This window comes from Ammospiza caudacuta, chromosome 1 (assembly GCF_027887145.1).
Source record: "Ammospiza caudacuta isolate bAmmCau1 chromosome 1, bAmmCau1.pri, whole genome shotgun sequence".
Classification (NCBI taxonomy): domain Eukaryota; kingdom Metazoa; phylum Chordata; class Aves; order Passeriformes; family Passerellidae; genus Ammospiza; species Ammospiza caudacuta.
The window spans coordinates 56,176,789-56,188,846 of NC_080593.1; the positions used below are offsets into that span (position 1 = coordinate 56,176,789).

At 37.1% G+C, this 12,058-nt stretch overlaps 1 protein-coding gene across 1 annotated transcript in view; it reads left to right on the top strand.

Annotated features, from left to right (window-relative positions):
- The window catches only part of PDE1C (phosphodiesterase 1C), a 59,375-nt gene extending 47,550 nt beyond the window's left edge, over positions 1-11,825 (top strand). The window contains exons 10-15 of the mRNA XM_058805035.1: positions 464-584; positions 1,739-1,914; positions 5,180-5,476; positions 8,764-8,838; positions 10,366-10,494; positions 11,798-11,825. Of these exons, the coding sequence (XP_058661018.1) occupies positions 464-584; positions 1,739-1,914; positions 5,180-5,476; positions 8,764-8,838; positions 10,366-10,397 (701 nt within the window). The 3' untranslated portion in view covers positions 10,398-10,494; positions 11,798-11,825. The remainder of the gene's footprint in view (positions 1-463; positions 585-1,738; positions 1,915-5,179; positions 5,477-8,763; positions 8,839-10,365; positions 10,495-11,797) is intronic.
- Positions 11,826-12,058: the final 233 nt, after the last annotated feature.

A 12,058-nucleotide genomic window follows, 5' to 3' on the forward strand; every position in this document is an offset into this window, starting at 1 on the left:
TCAGCAAGAAAAAAACGGCCAAGCACTGAGGAGAGGGAATTCACAGCAACATATTGATGCTGTAAATAAGGGAGGTTCAAGGTTATTGGTATTATTGCTGTTTCTTCTTTGAGAGAGTTCTTCTTTGAAGGTGAATTTTAAGTTTTATTGAAATATACTAGGAATTTGACTTCAATATCACACTACTCCTCTTATAAAATAAGTCTTGATGAGTTTATGTTCTGATTTGCCAGAATTTCTTTCCAATGTTTAAAAAGATTCCTTTCATTGCATGCTATATTGAGAGTCTTGGGTCAGGGATTAATGTATAATTCAGTTTTCCCTTTCTAGTATTGGCCCGTACTTCTTTCAAAGTTTAATTTTTTTACTGTCATTTACAGTGTGGTCATCTGTATTCACTGAAGCAGAGATTCCACATTAATCTTCCTCTTGCCTGCTTGACTCTGCTTGTGTTTCTGCTCAGGTTTCATTGATTTCATTGTGGAACCCACCTTTACTGTGCTGACCGACATGACAGAGAAAATTGTGACTCCGCTAATTGATGAATCTTCCCTCTCTGGCCTGTCTGGATTTAGGCGTTCCAGGTGAATAACCTCGCACTCTGTCCCTTCACTCTATGAGTTGCCATTGCAATCAACTGCCCTGATTTCCCCCCTCTTCAGTGTATGTCTTTCTTGTGGCTTAAGGACCCATTGTCAACACTGCAGCTCACCTCGTGAGGTAACTTTATGCAGGGATAGTGCAGCCTGGAGGAGGTCCAAGAGGGAGGAGGGTGGCATCAGCCTGAGTCATATCTTCTAAGGCAAGAAGCACAAATGGTTGTAGCCATGCACTCAGATACACTCTCAGTGCTCTCTCAGTCACTGTCAGAGAGAATGTAATGAGAGTAATTGGGAGGAACTTGTTTCTCCATGCCTAGGAATATGAATGGGATTGAAACAGAAATGATAGCTGGAAAGAATAAGCACACTTTTGTGACAGTATTTAGGGTTATGCAAATGTGCAAAGAATCACCACAATTCACCTGGAGTTTAGGTGTAGGAAGTCTTGGACCATTCAACCTGTACTGCTGTTTTAGAGATACTACTCTTTTAGTAGTTTAATTGACAAGGCATATCTTGGAATTCAAATGCCACGTGGCTAGTGATCCCTAGAGTAGGGCTATCAATTCAGGATTTGCTCTCCCAGCTGACTTTGCTCTTGGGCAAACAAAGACCAAACACTAATATCTTTCTATGTCAGTAATCTTGCTGTCTTTGTTAAAATGTTCACAATAAAGCATCAAAAGTCAACTGTAGAATCTGTAACAGAAATGAATGCCTAAGCCTCAGGTGAGGTCCCCAAGCCCTTAAATGAGATTTACCTGTGCCTAATACCTGCCATTGGTGAAATTAGGAGATTCCTTCTGGGACATATTTGATTTCTAGAACTGGCTAACTCTCCAGTAATATTTAGGGAGTGGAGATACACAAAAAAAGTAGTTACAGCACTTAGTGAGAATGAATGACAAAAAATAAGACGGGGAAAAGCAGCCCTTTATTTCTAACACTGGCTCAGGTTGTACTCTGTACTTTAACATTGGTTGTCCTGGGGTGGGAGAGATAGGAAGGATAAGGGATTCAAGCTTAGTTTTTCCAGTGTAGCTCTGTTATCTGACTTTCAACCATTATTTTTTCTTAGCTGTATTTGAGTGTATGGGATGCTAATTTCTTCTGTGTTTTGTGATATTGTGTCCTAGTTTGAATAGCATTAGTCACTCTGAAGTAAAAAGATCAAGTGTCAAGAGCACTGGGTCCGAAGGAAGTGCCTCACTCAACTGCTCCATACTCACTGAGGACTTCAAATGTTTTAAAGCCACCTGGACTGAGGTGGTGCAGCAGAACAGGGAGAAATGGAAAGCACAAGCCACCAAAGGTATCAGCCAGGGTTCTTAGTGAAAGAATAAAATTCTGTTGACCTCTTCTTTCTCAAACTCATCTTCAGTCCAACCATTCTCAAACTGTTAGTTGGAAAGAATCCACCTATTGAGTTCAATGACCCACTCTGAATCCAGAAAGATAGGAACATTGGGATTCATCTGTGCCTTATATTCTTCTTATGCTGTGTAAATGTACATACAAAGAGAATGTGAACAATGGGAAGAGAAAAAAATTTAAAGGGAATTCCCCTAAAGTCACAGATCAGACTCAGTGGGTGCAAAAATAGTTGGAATGGTATTTGTAAATCTAGATTTATCTATATTTATAGATAAATATAGATATAGATAAATTTAAAAGATATATATATAAAAATATATAATTTTATTTATTTATTTATTTATTTATTTATTGTTCAGGTTGCAAAGGGGTGGTACTTTTAGAGATGGATGGTAGTTGGGGGATAGTTCAGAGGAGAAGGACAGAATATTCTCTATTCACAGCTGGTTTCGTATTTCTGGTGATAATTTGGTAAATTAATTAGGCAGCAAGCTGAAACAGTGTGTGGTGTCATCGGTCTGGGAAGGACTGCTAATATTTCAGAAGACTACGAGGGCTGTGTTGGTTGAAGGTTGACTAGGGTTCAATACTGTCATGAAACTGAAAAAACATCCTGACCAACATCCTACCATCACTGAAAAAAACCAAACAACAAATCAAAGCAACACTCCCCACATACACACACTAAAATTCCCCCCAAAAGACTTTGCTTCTAGGACCCCTTTGGCATTCTTCTCACCTTTTCAGGAGTGAGAAGGCCCTCAGTGTTATCCTGTTTCCAGTTTTGGCCACTGCAGTTGAAAAAACATATGAACCAGTTGTAGACAAAGCAGAGTACAGCAATGATAATTATGATAACTTGTTTATTGCTAAGAAGGTGTATATCTGAAAGCAGTTTTTTGAAGACTACTGCAGCTGCAAAATAAGGAAATTATTTTTTATTCAAATATCCTGGACCATTAAGAGGAGAAACAAGTGGCAGGTTATTATAGACATTATTATCATGTCTAATAAGTTAGACATTACCAAATCTCTATTATTTGAGATCTTTCAGAAATACTGAGAGCCATCTTTTGAGAATTATTTAGGTATAAATTTCCCTCAGCTCAAGGGTATGAATGATTGTGCAAGGTATCTTAGTGCCCCTAGGTGATTTAGACCAGATTTGGAGCAAAAAAAAAGAAGGAATAGGTCACTGTTTTTTCTTTTCTCCATGAAACTGTGATACAATTTATTCTCTGATCTGAATGGTTGTTGCTCAATCCCTTATTTAATGGAGTTGTTCTATTTCATATAAATGGAAGGAGTTTGATTTTAATGTAATATGTGACTGTGATTTAGGGATTTGGCACAGTTCTCCAAAGTGTCAGAGCAGATTTTTTTCTCTCCAATTGAAAGACCTGTCTTAAGATTCAGGAAATCATGTATTATTCAAAACAAGTTTTCCTTTGTGATTAAAACTTGCCATTTAGGAAAAACTCTTCATGGGCTTTCCATGAAGATGAAAACAATAGCATAATTTAAAATCTATTTCCCAGGGAATTTTTTTTTTGGTGGTTTAGTTTTGGTACTTTTGTTTGTTTGTTTGTTTGTTTGTTTCCCTGGTGTGTGTTTTGGGGTACTTTTTTGCTCGTTTTTGGTTTTTTGTGGGTTTTTTGTTTGGTTGGTTTTGGTTTTTTTTTTGTTTTATTTAATATCTAGCAGTTCCCTATGGACCAAATTAAAGCTAACCAAAAAAGCAAAGCATGAAACATGTTCAGTGTCTTGCGATATAAAAGTGATGAGTGAATGAAGTTACAATACAGGTAACTAGTTTTAAGAATTTAATTTCACCATGTACCATATATATTTTCTTGACTAAGCATAAACAGTATAAAGATGCTATGTGCAAGACAGACTTGTGAGGGACTTTTACATAATTTCTGTGTTTCTAGGTACATTTAGCAGTACAAGCATGCATATTTTTTGTATCCTGAAAGAGTTATACAAGAGTTATACAACTCTTGTATATCTATACAAGAGTTATAGCCCAGAATATCTTTGTATGGGCTAAGGACTAATTAACTGGTTTTGCACTCCACTTGCCCTCAGTATCTTTGCTCAGCTGCTATTTTCTATTGACTTGCAGCAAGTTTTCTGCATCACCCTCCTTGCCTGTCTTGCAGCAAGGCCTACCACACAGCAGGGGCTTAAATTGCTGACTCTTGACAAACTGGTGTCTTGCAGTCAAGATGCCTTGCCAATAAAAAAAATTATTATTAAGAGAATACAGAAATATTTACTGTTTGTTGACAGCAAATAGTAATTTGGGGTCAGAAAGGAAGGAACCTATTAGGGCTATTTTTGTAGCTAATAGTATAATAAATTATTTGTAAAATACGGTATTCCGTTTGGTAATGGCATTGTCCCTAGAAGCCTCAGTGAGCTGTTTTTAACCTATGATATTTATAAAAATTTCTCATACTGTTTGATAAAATTGAGATCATTACTGATTGGGTTTTTTTGCCTAAATGGTCATCATGAAAGAGCATCAAACAAAAGAACTGACAAAACAAACACTCTAGTGTACAAAGCACCATTTAGATAAAGTATTTTCTGACACTACTTTTGACAAGAGACACTTACCCAATGGTGTTGTAGCAGGTCCAATTCTCCTGAGACAAAGTTCTGTCCTGTAGTTCAGGTGCAGAATAAAGCTTTTTTTTCAGATCTCCAAATGAGAGGAATGCTTCTGTATGCCATGAGACCCTGAGATTAGCTCAGTTGTTTAGAGCAGAGCTTGACCTCTGAATGGCTCATTCACTTAAGAGTTGCATTCTATGGATCCCTTCGAACTCATAATATTCTGTGAAATCTGTGAGACATCCCTACAGCCTTCAGTAGCTAGTATCTCTTTTTGCCATTCAAGAATTTTGGGTTCACCTTTTCAAGGTGAACTTTAAATGGGAAGAAAAAGACATACACATAAAATAAATTTAGGACAACCAGGGTTGTCCCTGAAAACCAGTTGTTTTTAGAATATTTTGTTAAATGTCCTCTTATGTTCTTTTTCCATTGTCAGATCAGTTCCTGTATTTATCTAAGTAAATTTATTTGCATGTGAAAAGCTGAAGTAGATTTAGATACGTGAGTTGTGCTTGTCAAATTGACTGATAGCTGTGACTTCTTTCCTTGCTTGGCTGCTCTCTTTGCTGAAGATGCAGAAGAAAAGGCTAAGAGAGAAGCAGAGGAAAATGCTTATCAGGGAACACATGAAAAGGAAAGAGATGAACATGATGGGAAGCCAGGTGAAGATGTCACAGAAGCAAAGACAGAAGAGAGTAAAGAACCAAATCCTGGGGAAAGCAAAAGGACAGATTCCAGTAAGAATCCTGTAAATGGCACTTGGCAAAGTGGCATGAGCAAGCACGAAGCCTATCAAGGGAAAAATGCAGCTAGGACAGATAAGAAAATGGATCTTCATCATACTGTGGGAGAAGAGAAACAGCATGTCCAGAATGGTGAGTTCTCTTCTTCTATTTCTCTACTTCAAAACTTAAATCCAGCCCTAAAACCAGTAACTCACTTTAGTGATAGGGGAACCTGATGCCCTGAAAAAGCACTCCTGGGCCCAGAGTCTCTTCCTGAACATAGGCATAGTCACCTACATATGGGAATCAGAAACTAAATTAAATTCCAAGTAGTGTTCTTCTGTAGATGGGGTTCACCATCCTTGCTTGGAAAAAGGAAAAATTAGTTTTTTCATGGAACTGAAGTATCCTCTTATTATACAGAGCATGAAAAGCTGAAACAAATAACCTGCTTTAATTAACATTGTCATTGCTTGAGTAACTAATAGGAGAAGCCAAAGTTGGCTTCTAAACTCATTTTAAAGCAAATTAAATGCATCTTTGATTTGAACCTCAGAACAAAATATGTTTTGGAACAGAGAATTTTTCTCCACTCTTTTTTTAGGATTTATTTTATCTATCCTTCCTTTGTTCAGTTTATTTTTTATAAGGACAACCACTAGCCTTTATTTTTTGAGGGTTGTTTTCACAGAAATTTTATTCCAGTTTTTTTAACTTGCTGTGGAACTGAGTTAAAATAAGAATCCCATTCTGGACCCAAAAAAAGGTGGAAAAAAAGTTTGAAAATTCCATTAAACATAAAAAAAACTTATTAAACCCAACAGAAGAGATCCCTTGTCTCTCGGCCATTACACTGTCCTTTCCTGCACAGCTCCTGCTCCCTGGAGCCAAAATCAAAAAATAGCATTACAGCCACATGTGTCTTGTCACAAACTTGGCTAGTATCATGCAGTCCAAGAGCAGCAGTAAAACCACTCAGAAGCCTCTTTTTAGAAAAAGACTGAATGGGCATTTAGGCTTTGAAAGTCCAGGCTCAAGCAGTGAGTTTAGATGGCAGGAGATGCAGAAATTCTGTTTAAAACATTCCTGATATTATTCTTAGGGTTGCTGATCCAGTAATTCCTTTTTAATTAGGGTTTTTTTTGGAATGGAACTGTTGTGGGATCAAAGCTGTCATTCTCTCTAATGTGTGGGATGTTTCTTCAGACAGTGTTACATGTGTGAACATGAATGGGCCCCTTGGGAAGACAAAAAGGTCAGGGACATATGAAATGCGAGTTAGACTACACCAGACTTTACTTCTGCAATCTTTCGTTTTGCCTGCTTCTAGCAATGTGGGAACTAAGTGTGCTCTAGTGATTTTGCTAGTACTTTTTTCGACAGTCTGTCCCTGCTGCAGGTGTCAAAAGTGCTCTGAAAGGAATTATAATGATTTCTGAAAATTAGTGTCTTCCTCAGGAAAAGAAATCCTTCTCCTTTATTTATGGGATAAGGCCTTTATGAGGAGCAATCACTGCAGAGTCTCTGGGGACTGATGAAATCTTAACATTCATATGTCTAGATTTACCACAGCTTCCTTTATGCCTACATGTTAATATCTCATCTAATATATTTGTCTGATTATTTGTCTGCCTCTTTAATCTCTTTCAAAAAGATCATTATGATCATTATTCTGCTCTGCTGCTGGCAGGGTAGATATTACATTACTTAAAAGTCCCCTTTTCATAATATTCACTGAAAGTTCAGAAATTGTGTTATGCAGTGAGTTTAAAGGCTCTCTGTCATACACTGCCTTGTGCTTTCTCTGAGAGATCAAACTCTGAAACAGTGCATGTGTAGATGTTCCTGCATTTTTTCCTGCACACACTTAGGGTCAAGCAACTTTTTAATGCAATGGTTAAAAAAGGTTTGTTAGCTTATCATTACCATCAGCTGTATGATGGTGGAAGAAATGCAAGAATACTTTTGTGCATATTAGTTTCAGTTGAATACTATGCCATTATTTTTTAAGACCACCTTAATCAAACAGACACCTAAACTTGGTTGGATCTGCTCATACCCTCTTTGTATGAAGACCCCAGGTCAGTGGCAGTCTAAGCAGCTGAGGAGGGTGCTGCTTGTCCTGTATCATCTTACATTCATTTTTTTTTCATCCACACAGTGAGCTTAGGAAGATAAACATGAAAAATTTTGAATAAAAACTGAACAGAACATGCTTTAGTTCCATCTTGTTAAATATTTTAGGGTTTGAAAATCATTCCTCTTTTATACTATGATGAAACGTAATTGGAGAGAGAGATTGATCCACTACGATCCAAGAATAATGAATATGCTAATGGTTAAGGCACATTGTGGAAGAGGGAGACCTCATTTCTCTACAATTTTTCTTTTTTTTGAGCTGTTCCAAAAATAAATATCCACTGCCCAGGAGTATTTGGAAGGCAGATAATATCCTCTTTAACACTTAATACCTTTAATCTTGATCTAAAGACTAGGAAGTCGTTATAGTACCAAAAATAGTAATACAAATGGAATAAACATCACTGTAATACAGCTTCACATGAAAAAATTCTGAAGTGAGACTTTTACAGCTTTTTGTGTTGAGGTGTGCATCACAAAAGGAAAAAGACCATTCTTGCTGTTTGGATACTGCAGCTAAAATATCTCTGTTCTCCTACAGCTTTCCATTTAAGTTTTTATTTGATCTAGCATTCAACATTCTCATTCAGTGAAGGGGTGGTCTGGTAAGATCTGATGTGCTTTGCTGTATGGCTAATAGAGGACCAAAAAAAGAGTCACTCTTGGTTGACATTCCTAGCTTCATAAATTGCACCCCATCTTAAGCTGCTATTTTCATTCTGCATGAACCATTGCTGTGCCAAAGGCCTTGATTTTTTGTTTGCTACATAGACTCTAAAGGCAATGATCAATGCTAGGATGATTGTTTCCTGATACCAACACAAATGAATCGATAGATAAAAGGAATCTGGTAAGAGAAAATAAGGCAAAATTACATAGGCACCTTAAGGGTATCTAAGATGGTTCTTTAAAACAGACACTTATGATGAAGCCTTGCAGGTTCTCATTTCTTTGGAAAGCGTGAATGTTTCAGACACTGAAATGAAGCTTATGATCAAGTTTTTAATGGCCAAAATGCAGTCAGAGACATTGTGAGTTTGCATATAACTTTAAATGGTTTTGATAATTAGAAGAAATTTATAAGTGGATTTTAAATCTTGCTTATTTGTAGGAGTTAGATACATGTTTTCGGTGCTTTGTTCAATGGAAATGAGTTAATTAAGTTCTTTTTGAGCTCAGACCTTTCCTCCTAAGGAACAACATCTCCTTTGGTGTTGCAATTTCATTGAGTTACAAGCATTAAAATGCACTCTGCATGCATTAAAATGCATTAAATGTTTCTTATTGCTTCTTTCTAGGTGAATCAAAGGAAGACAACAAATTGGACAGAAAATATAAGTGTAGTGTGGGGGATGAATCAAAGAAAACAGATGGTAAGGACAACATTTTATTGGATTTTTGACATCTATTTTTATATGCAATCTGTTGTTTCCTAAACATCTCCAGTTTATTCTAAAATGAAAAAAATTGTGTGGTAACCAGAAACAAACTTAAACAAACAAACCAGAAACTGTCATTAGATTTGAAAAATGCCATTGAAGCATTATGAGGGAAAATCATTCCTTTCACATAATGCTTAGTACTACTAACTTCTGCTGGTAAGCCTTATCCATCAAATTTTGTGCCGAGCCTGAAAGAAAAATCCTGGATTATTAGAGTTGCTTAATGGGAAAAGCAGATTTTTGAGATTCTATCCTTCTGACTTTGTTCTGGCCATATTCTTCTGTCTGTAATAACAGGAAACATTGGACACGAAGAAAGCAGGCCGAAAAAAAAATGCTGCACAAGAGATTCTATTAAGGATGCTATTGAAAAGGGAGACTACTGAAATATTTTTAAACTGTAGCAATCCCAAGCCATAGGATAGTTTCATGGGCATCTGGGAATAATTTCAAGGGAGTCTGAGCCTAGTGTAGAAGTCCACAGCCTCAGCAGTTTGGAAAAACATCTCTAAATTCTGCAGTGTGTTTATACTTTTGCACTTCCTCACCTGTGTACCACAGGCCCATGAGACGGTATCTGAACCCACATTTCTTCAAAGACTATTGCTGAATTATTAGGTAGCACAAGAAATGCAAACAATTTTTTCTAGCATTTTCTTTGTGCATGTATCAGTGAAATTCACTGAAATGTAACTCTTCCTAAGTAAGTATAATACAGTGCTTTGTGTTGCTAGTCAAACAATCAAAATTATTTAATTTCCTACTGCCCTAGCAAAGTGGTAAGTAGGAAGAAAATATAGTAACTCAACTAAACACATAGAAAATTTCATCCGGAAGCATGTATTAATTTCAGACACATAATCATGTACTTTTTCTTAAGAGGCCCCTTACTAATAATTATTTAAAAAATCGGTTCTTTAAAGAGGTCATGTTACTTATATACTTGAGTTAAATGTCTGTCAGGAAAAAGTCTTGAACAAGTACCAATTATTACCGCGCCTGAGTGGGCGCAGCTGGTGAGAGAGAGACGGTGAATCTTGTTTCTTGAATCAGAAGGCTTGATTTATTAATATATGATATATAATACATTATGACTATACTAAATAGAATATAGAGAGAGGTTTGCAGAGCAGCTAGGCTAGCTAGGAAGAGATAGAAAAGAATCCACAACAAAGCTGTGGCCAAGGACTCAGTCCCCTGGCTTGCACTGGTGATTGGCCCTTAATTATAAACATAAAACATGAACCAATCACCAATCAAAATAGGTGCCCCTGTTGCATTCCCCAGCAGCTGATAATAATTGTTTACCTTGTCTTCAGAGGCCTCTGGCCTCCCGAAGACACAGAAATCCGAAAGAAAGGATTTCTGTGAAGAAATGTCTGCGACAACAAATCACAGCTCTTACTGCAGTCATGCAGAAACCAAGTCTAAATACTGAAATACCACGTGACTCTTCAGCTTTTCAGGTGTATGTGCAGTTCCACATGTAACTATCAAGACTCCAGAAAGATTACGGGGCAGAATGACTGCTCTCCCTACTCGGATGGGTGGTGGCTGAGCAGCAGTTGTGCTTCCTTGCAGGACCAGGTGAATGCAGAAACGCTGGTCCAGAAACGTGGGCTTTTTAGGAGGACTCAAGAGCACCAGCTCAGCCAAGAGAGCAGACCCATGACTCTCTAACTTTGAGGAAAAGGTTACATTTGATGGCCTTCACTCTCAAGGTCTTAGAAAGACTAGGGCCACGTATTTATTTGGGCTTGAGGACTATGACATGAATGTGTCACAGTAACTTAAGATTGAAGATTGAGGATGTGAATTTGGTCTTTGCAAGTTGCTTATCTTTGGTGTTATTTATATTCGTTATCTATTGTCCTGTACAAGATAGCTAAGTTAATCTCTTTAGGGAAAAGACTGGTACCACGGGACCAATTGATTACAGTGAATAAGCAATTCTAATCATGCAAAAACAATTTGTAGGCAGACTGCTTCTGTCATTTAGACAGTGTAGAGGCAGATTATAGCTAATTATCTAATTGATGAAAATCAGAAAAAATACTGTGAATTATGCACCTTAGAAAGAAAAACACTGGAATGGCACTTTGCCAAATACTGCACAACCTGTTCTATCCATTACCCACTCCAGAGCGAATCTCCTTACCAGCCATGTGAGGGGTGTGGAGAACGGAACATTATCCATGGATAATACATGGAGAACAGAACATTATCCATGGATAATACATAGCTGTTGGCAGACTACTAAAATGTTTACTTGAACATATGCTTTCTCTTGTGCCAGTGCATGGTCTTTCACACATCACATGCTGGAAAAAAGATTAAAGAATTAGAAAGATTGAGATTATGGCTGTAATGTGTTTACCACATGCAATTTGCTGCTGGGTGAAACTCAGCCTGGACTATTTTCAGGGTCTAGGGTTCTTGAGTTTCAAAACCTCTGTTCTGTTCTTGGGTTTTACAACCTCTGTTCAGTGTGTAGCTGGGGAATATTTGTATTAAAGAGGCCCATTTGTGTATGTTTAAAATAAAAGCTTTAGTTTTCTCACCACTACCCTTTTGCCTCAGCTGACAACCTGAACCCAACTGACAACACTCTGTCCTACTGCACAGGCATCCTGCACCCAGAAAAGAAAGCTGCAGATAGTATTTTGTATAAATCTTTGTAGGATATGTATCCAAGTTGCTTTTTAAATTATATACAAAGGAAAATATTGTAACATCTACTTATAGACATACATACATGCCACAATAATTCTAATATGTTTGGCCTTCTACTACATGGGGAATCTAGTGACTAGTCTTCTTCTCATGTTAATCTGACCCTCATATTATTGTTGTTGGTTGTTTTTTGTTTGTTTTTTTTTTTTTCCTGCAGGAGATACTGTTTGTTATCCACTACTGCCTTTTTTCTCAGTTTCAAGAAAATAAATATGGGGATGCCATTTCACGAATAAAGATACATACCTGTCAGAAACATCATCAGCACAAGTGTTTCCTGTGGGATAGAACATTGTTAAATCATTTTGGAAAACTGAATTTTCTCATGTGAAATCATTGCTTGGCAAGTCTTTGAATGGAAAATTATAAGCAGCCCATGGACATAATTTTTCTTTACTTTCCAAACTTTTTTAAAAAT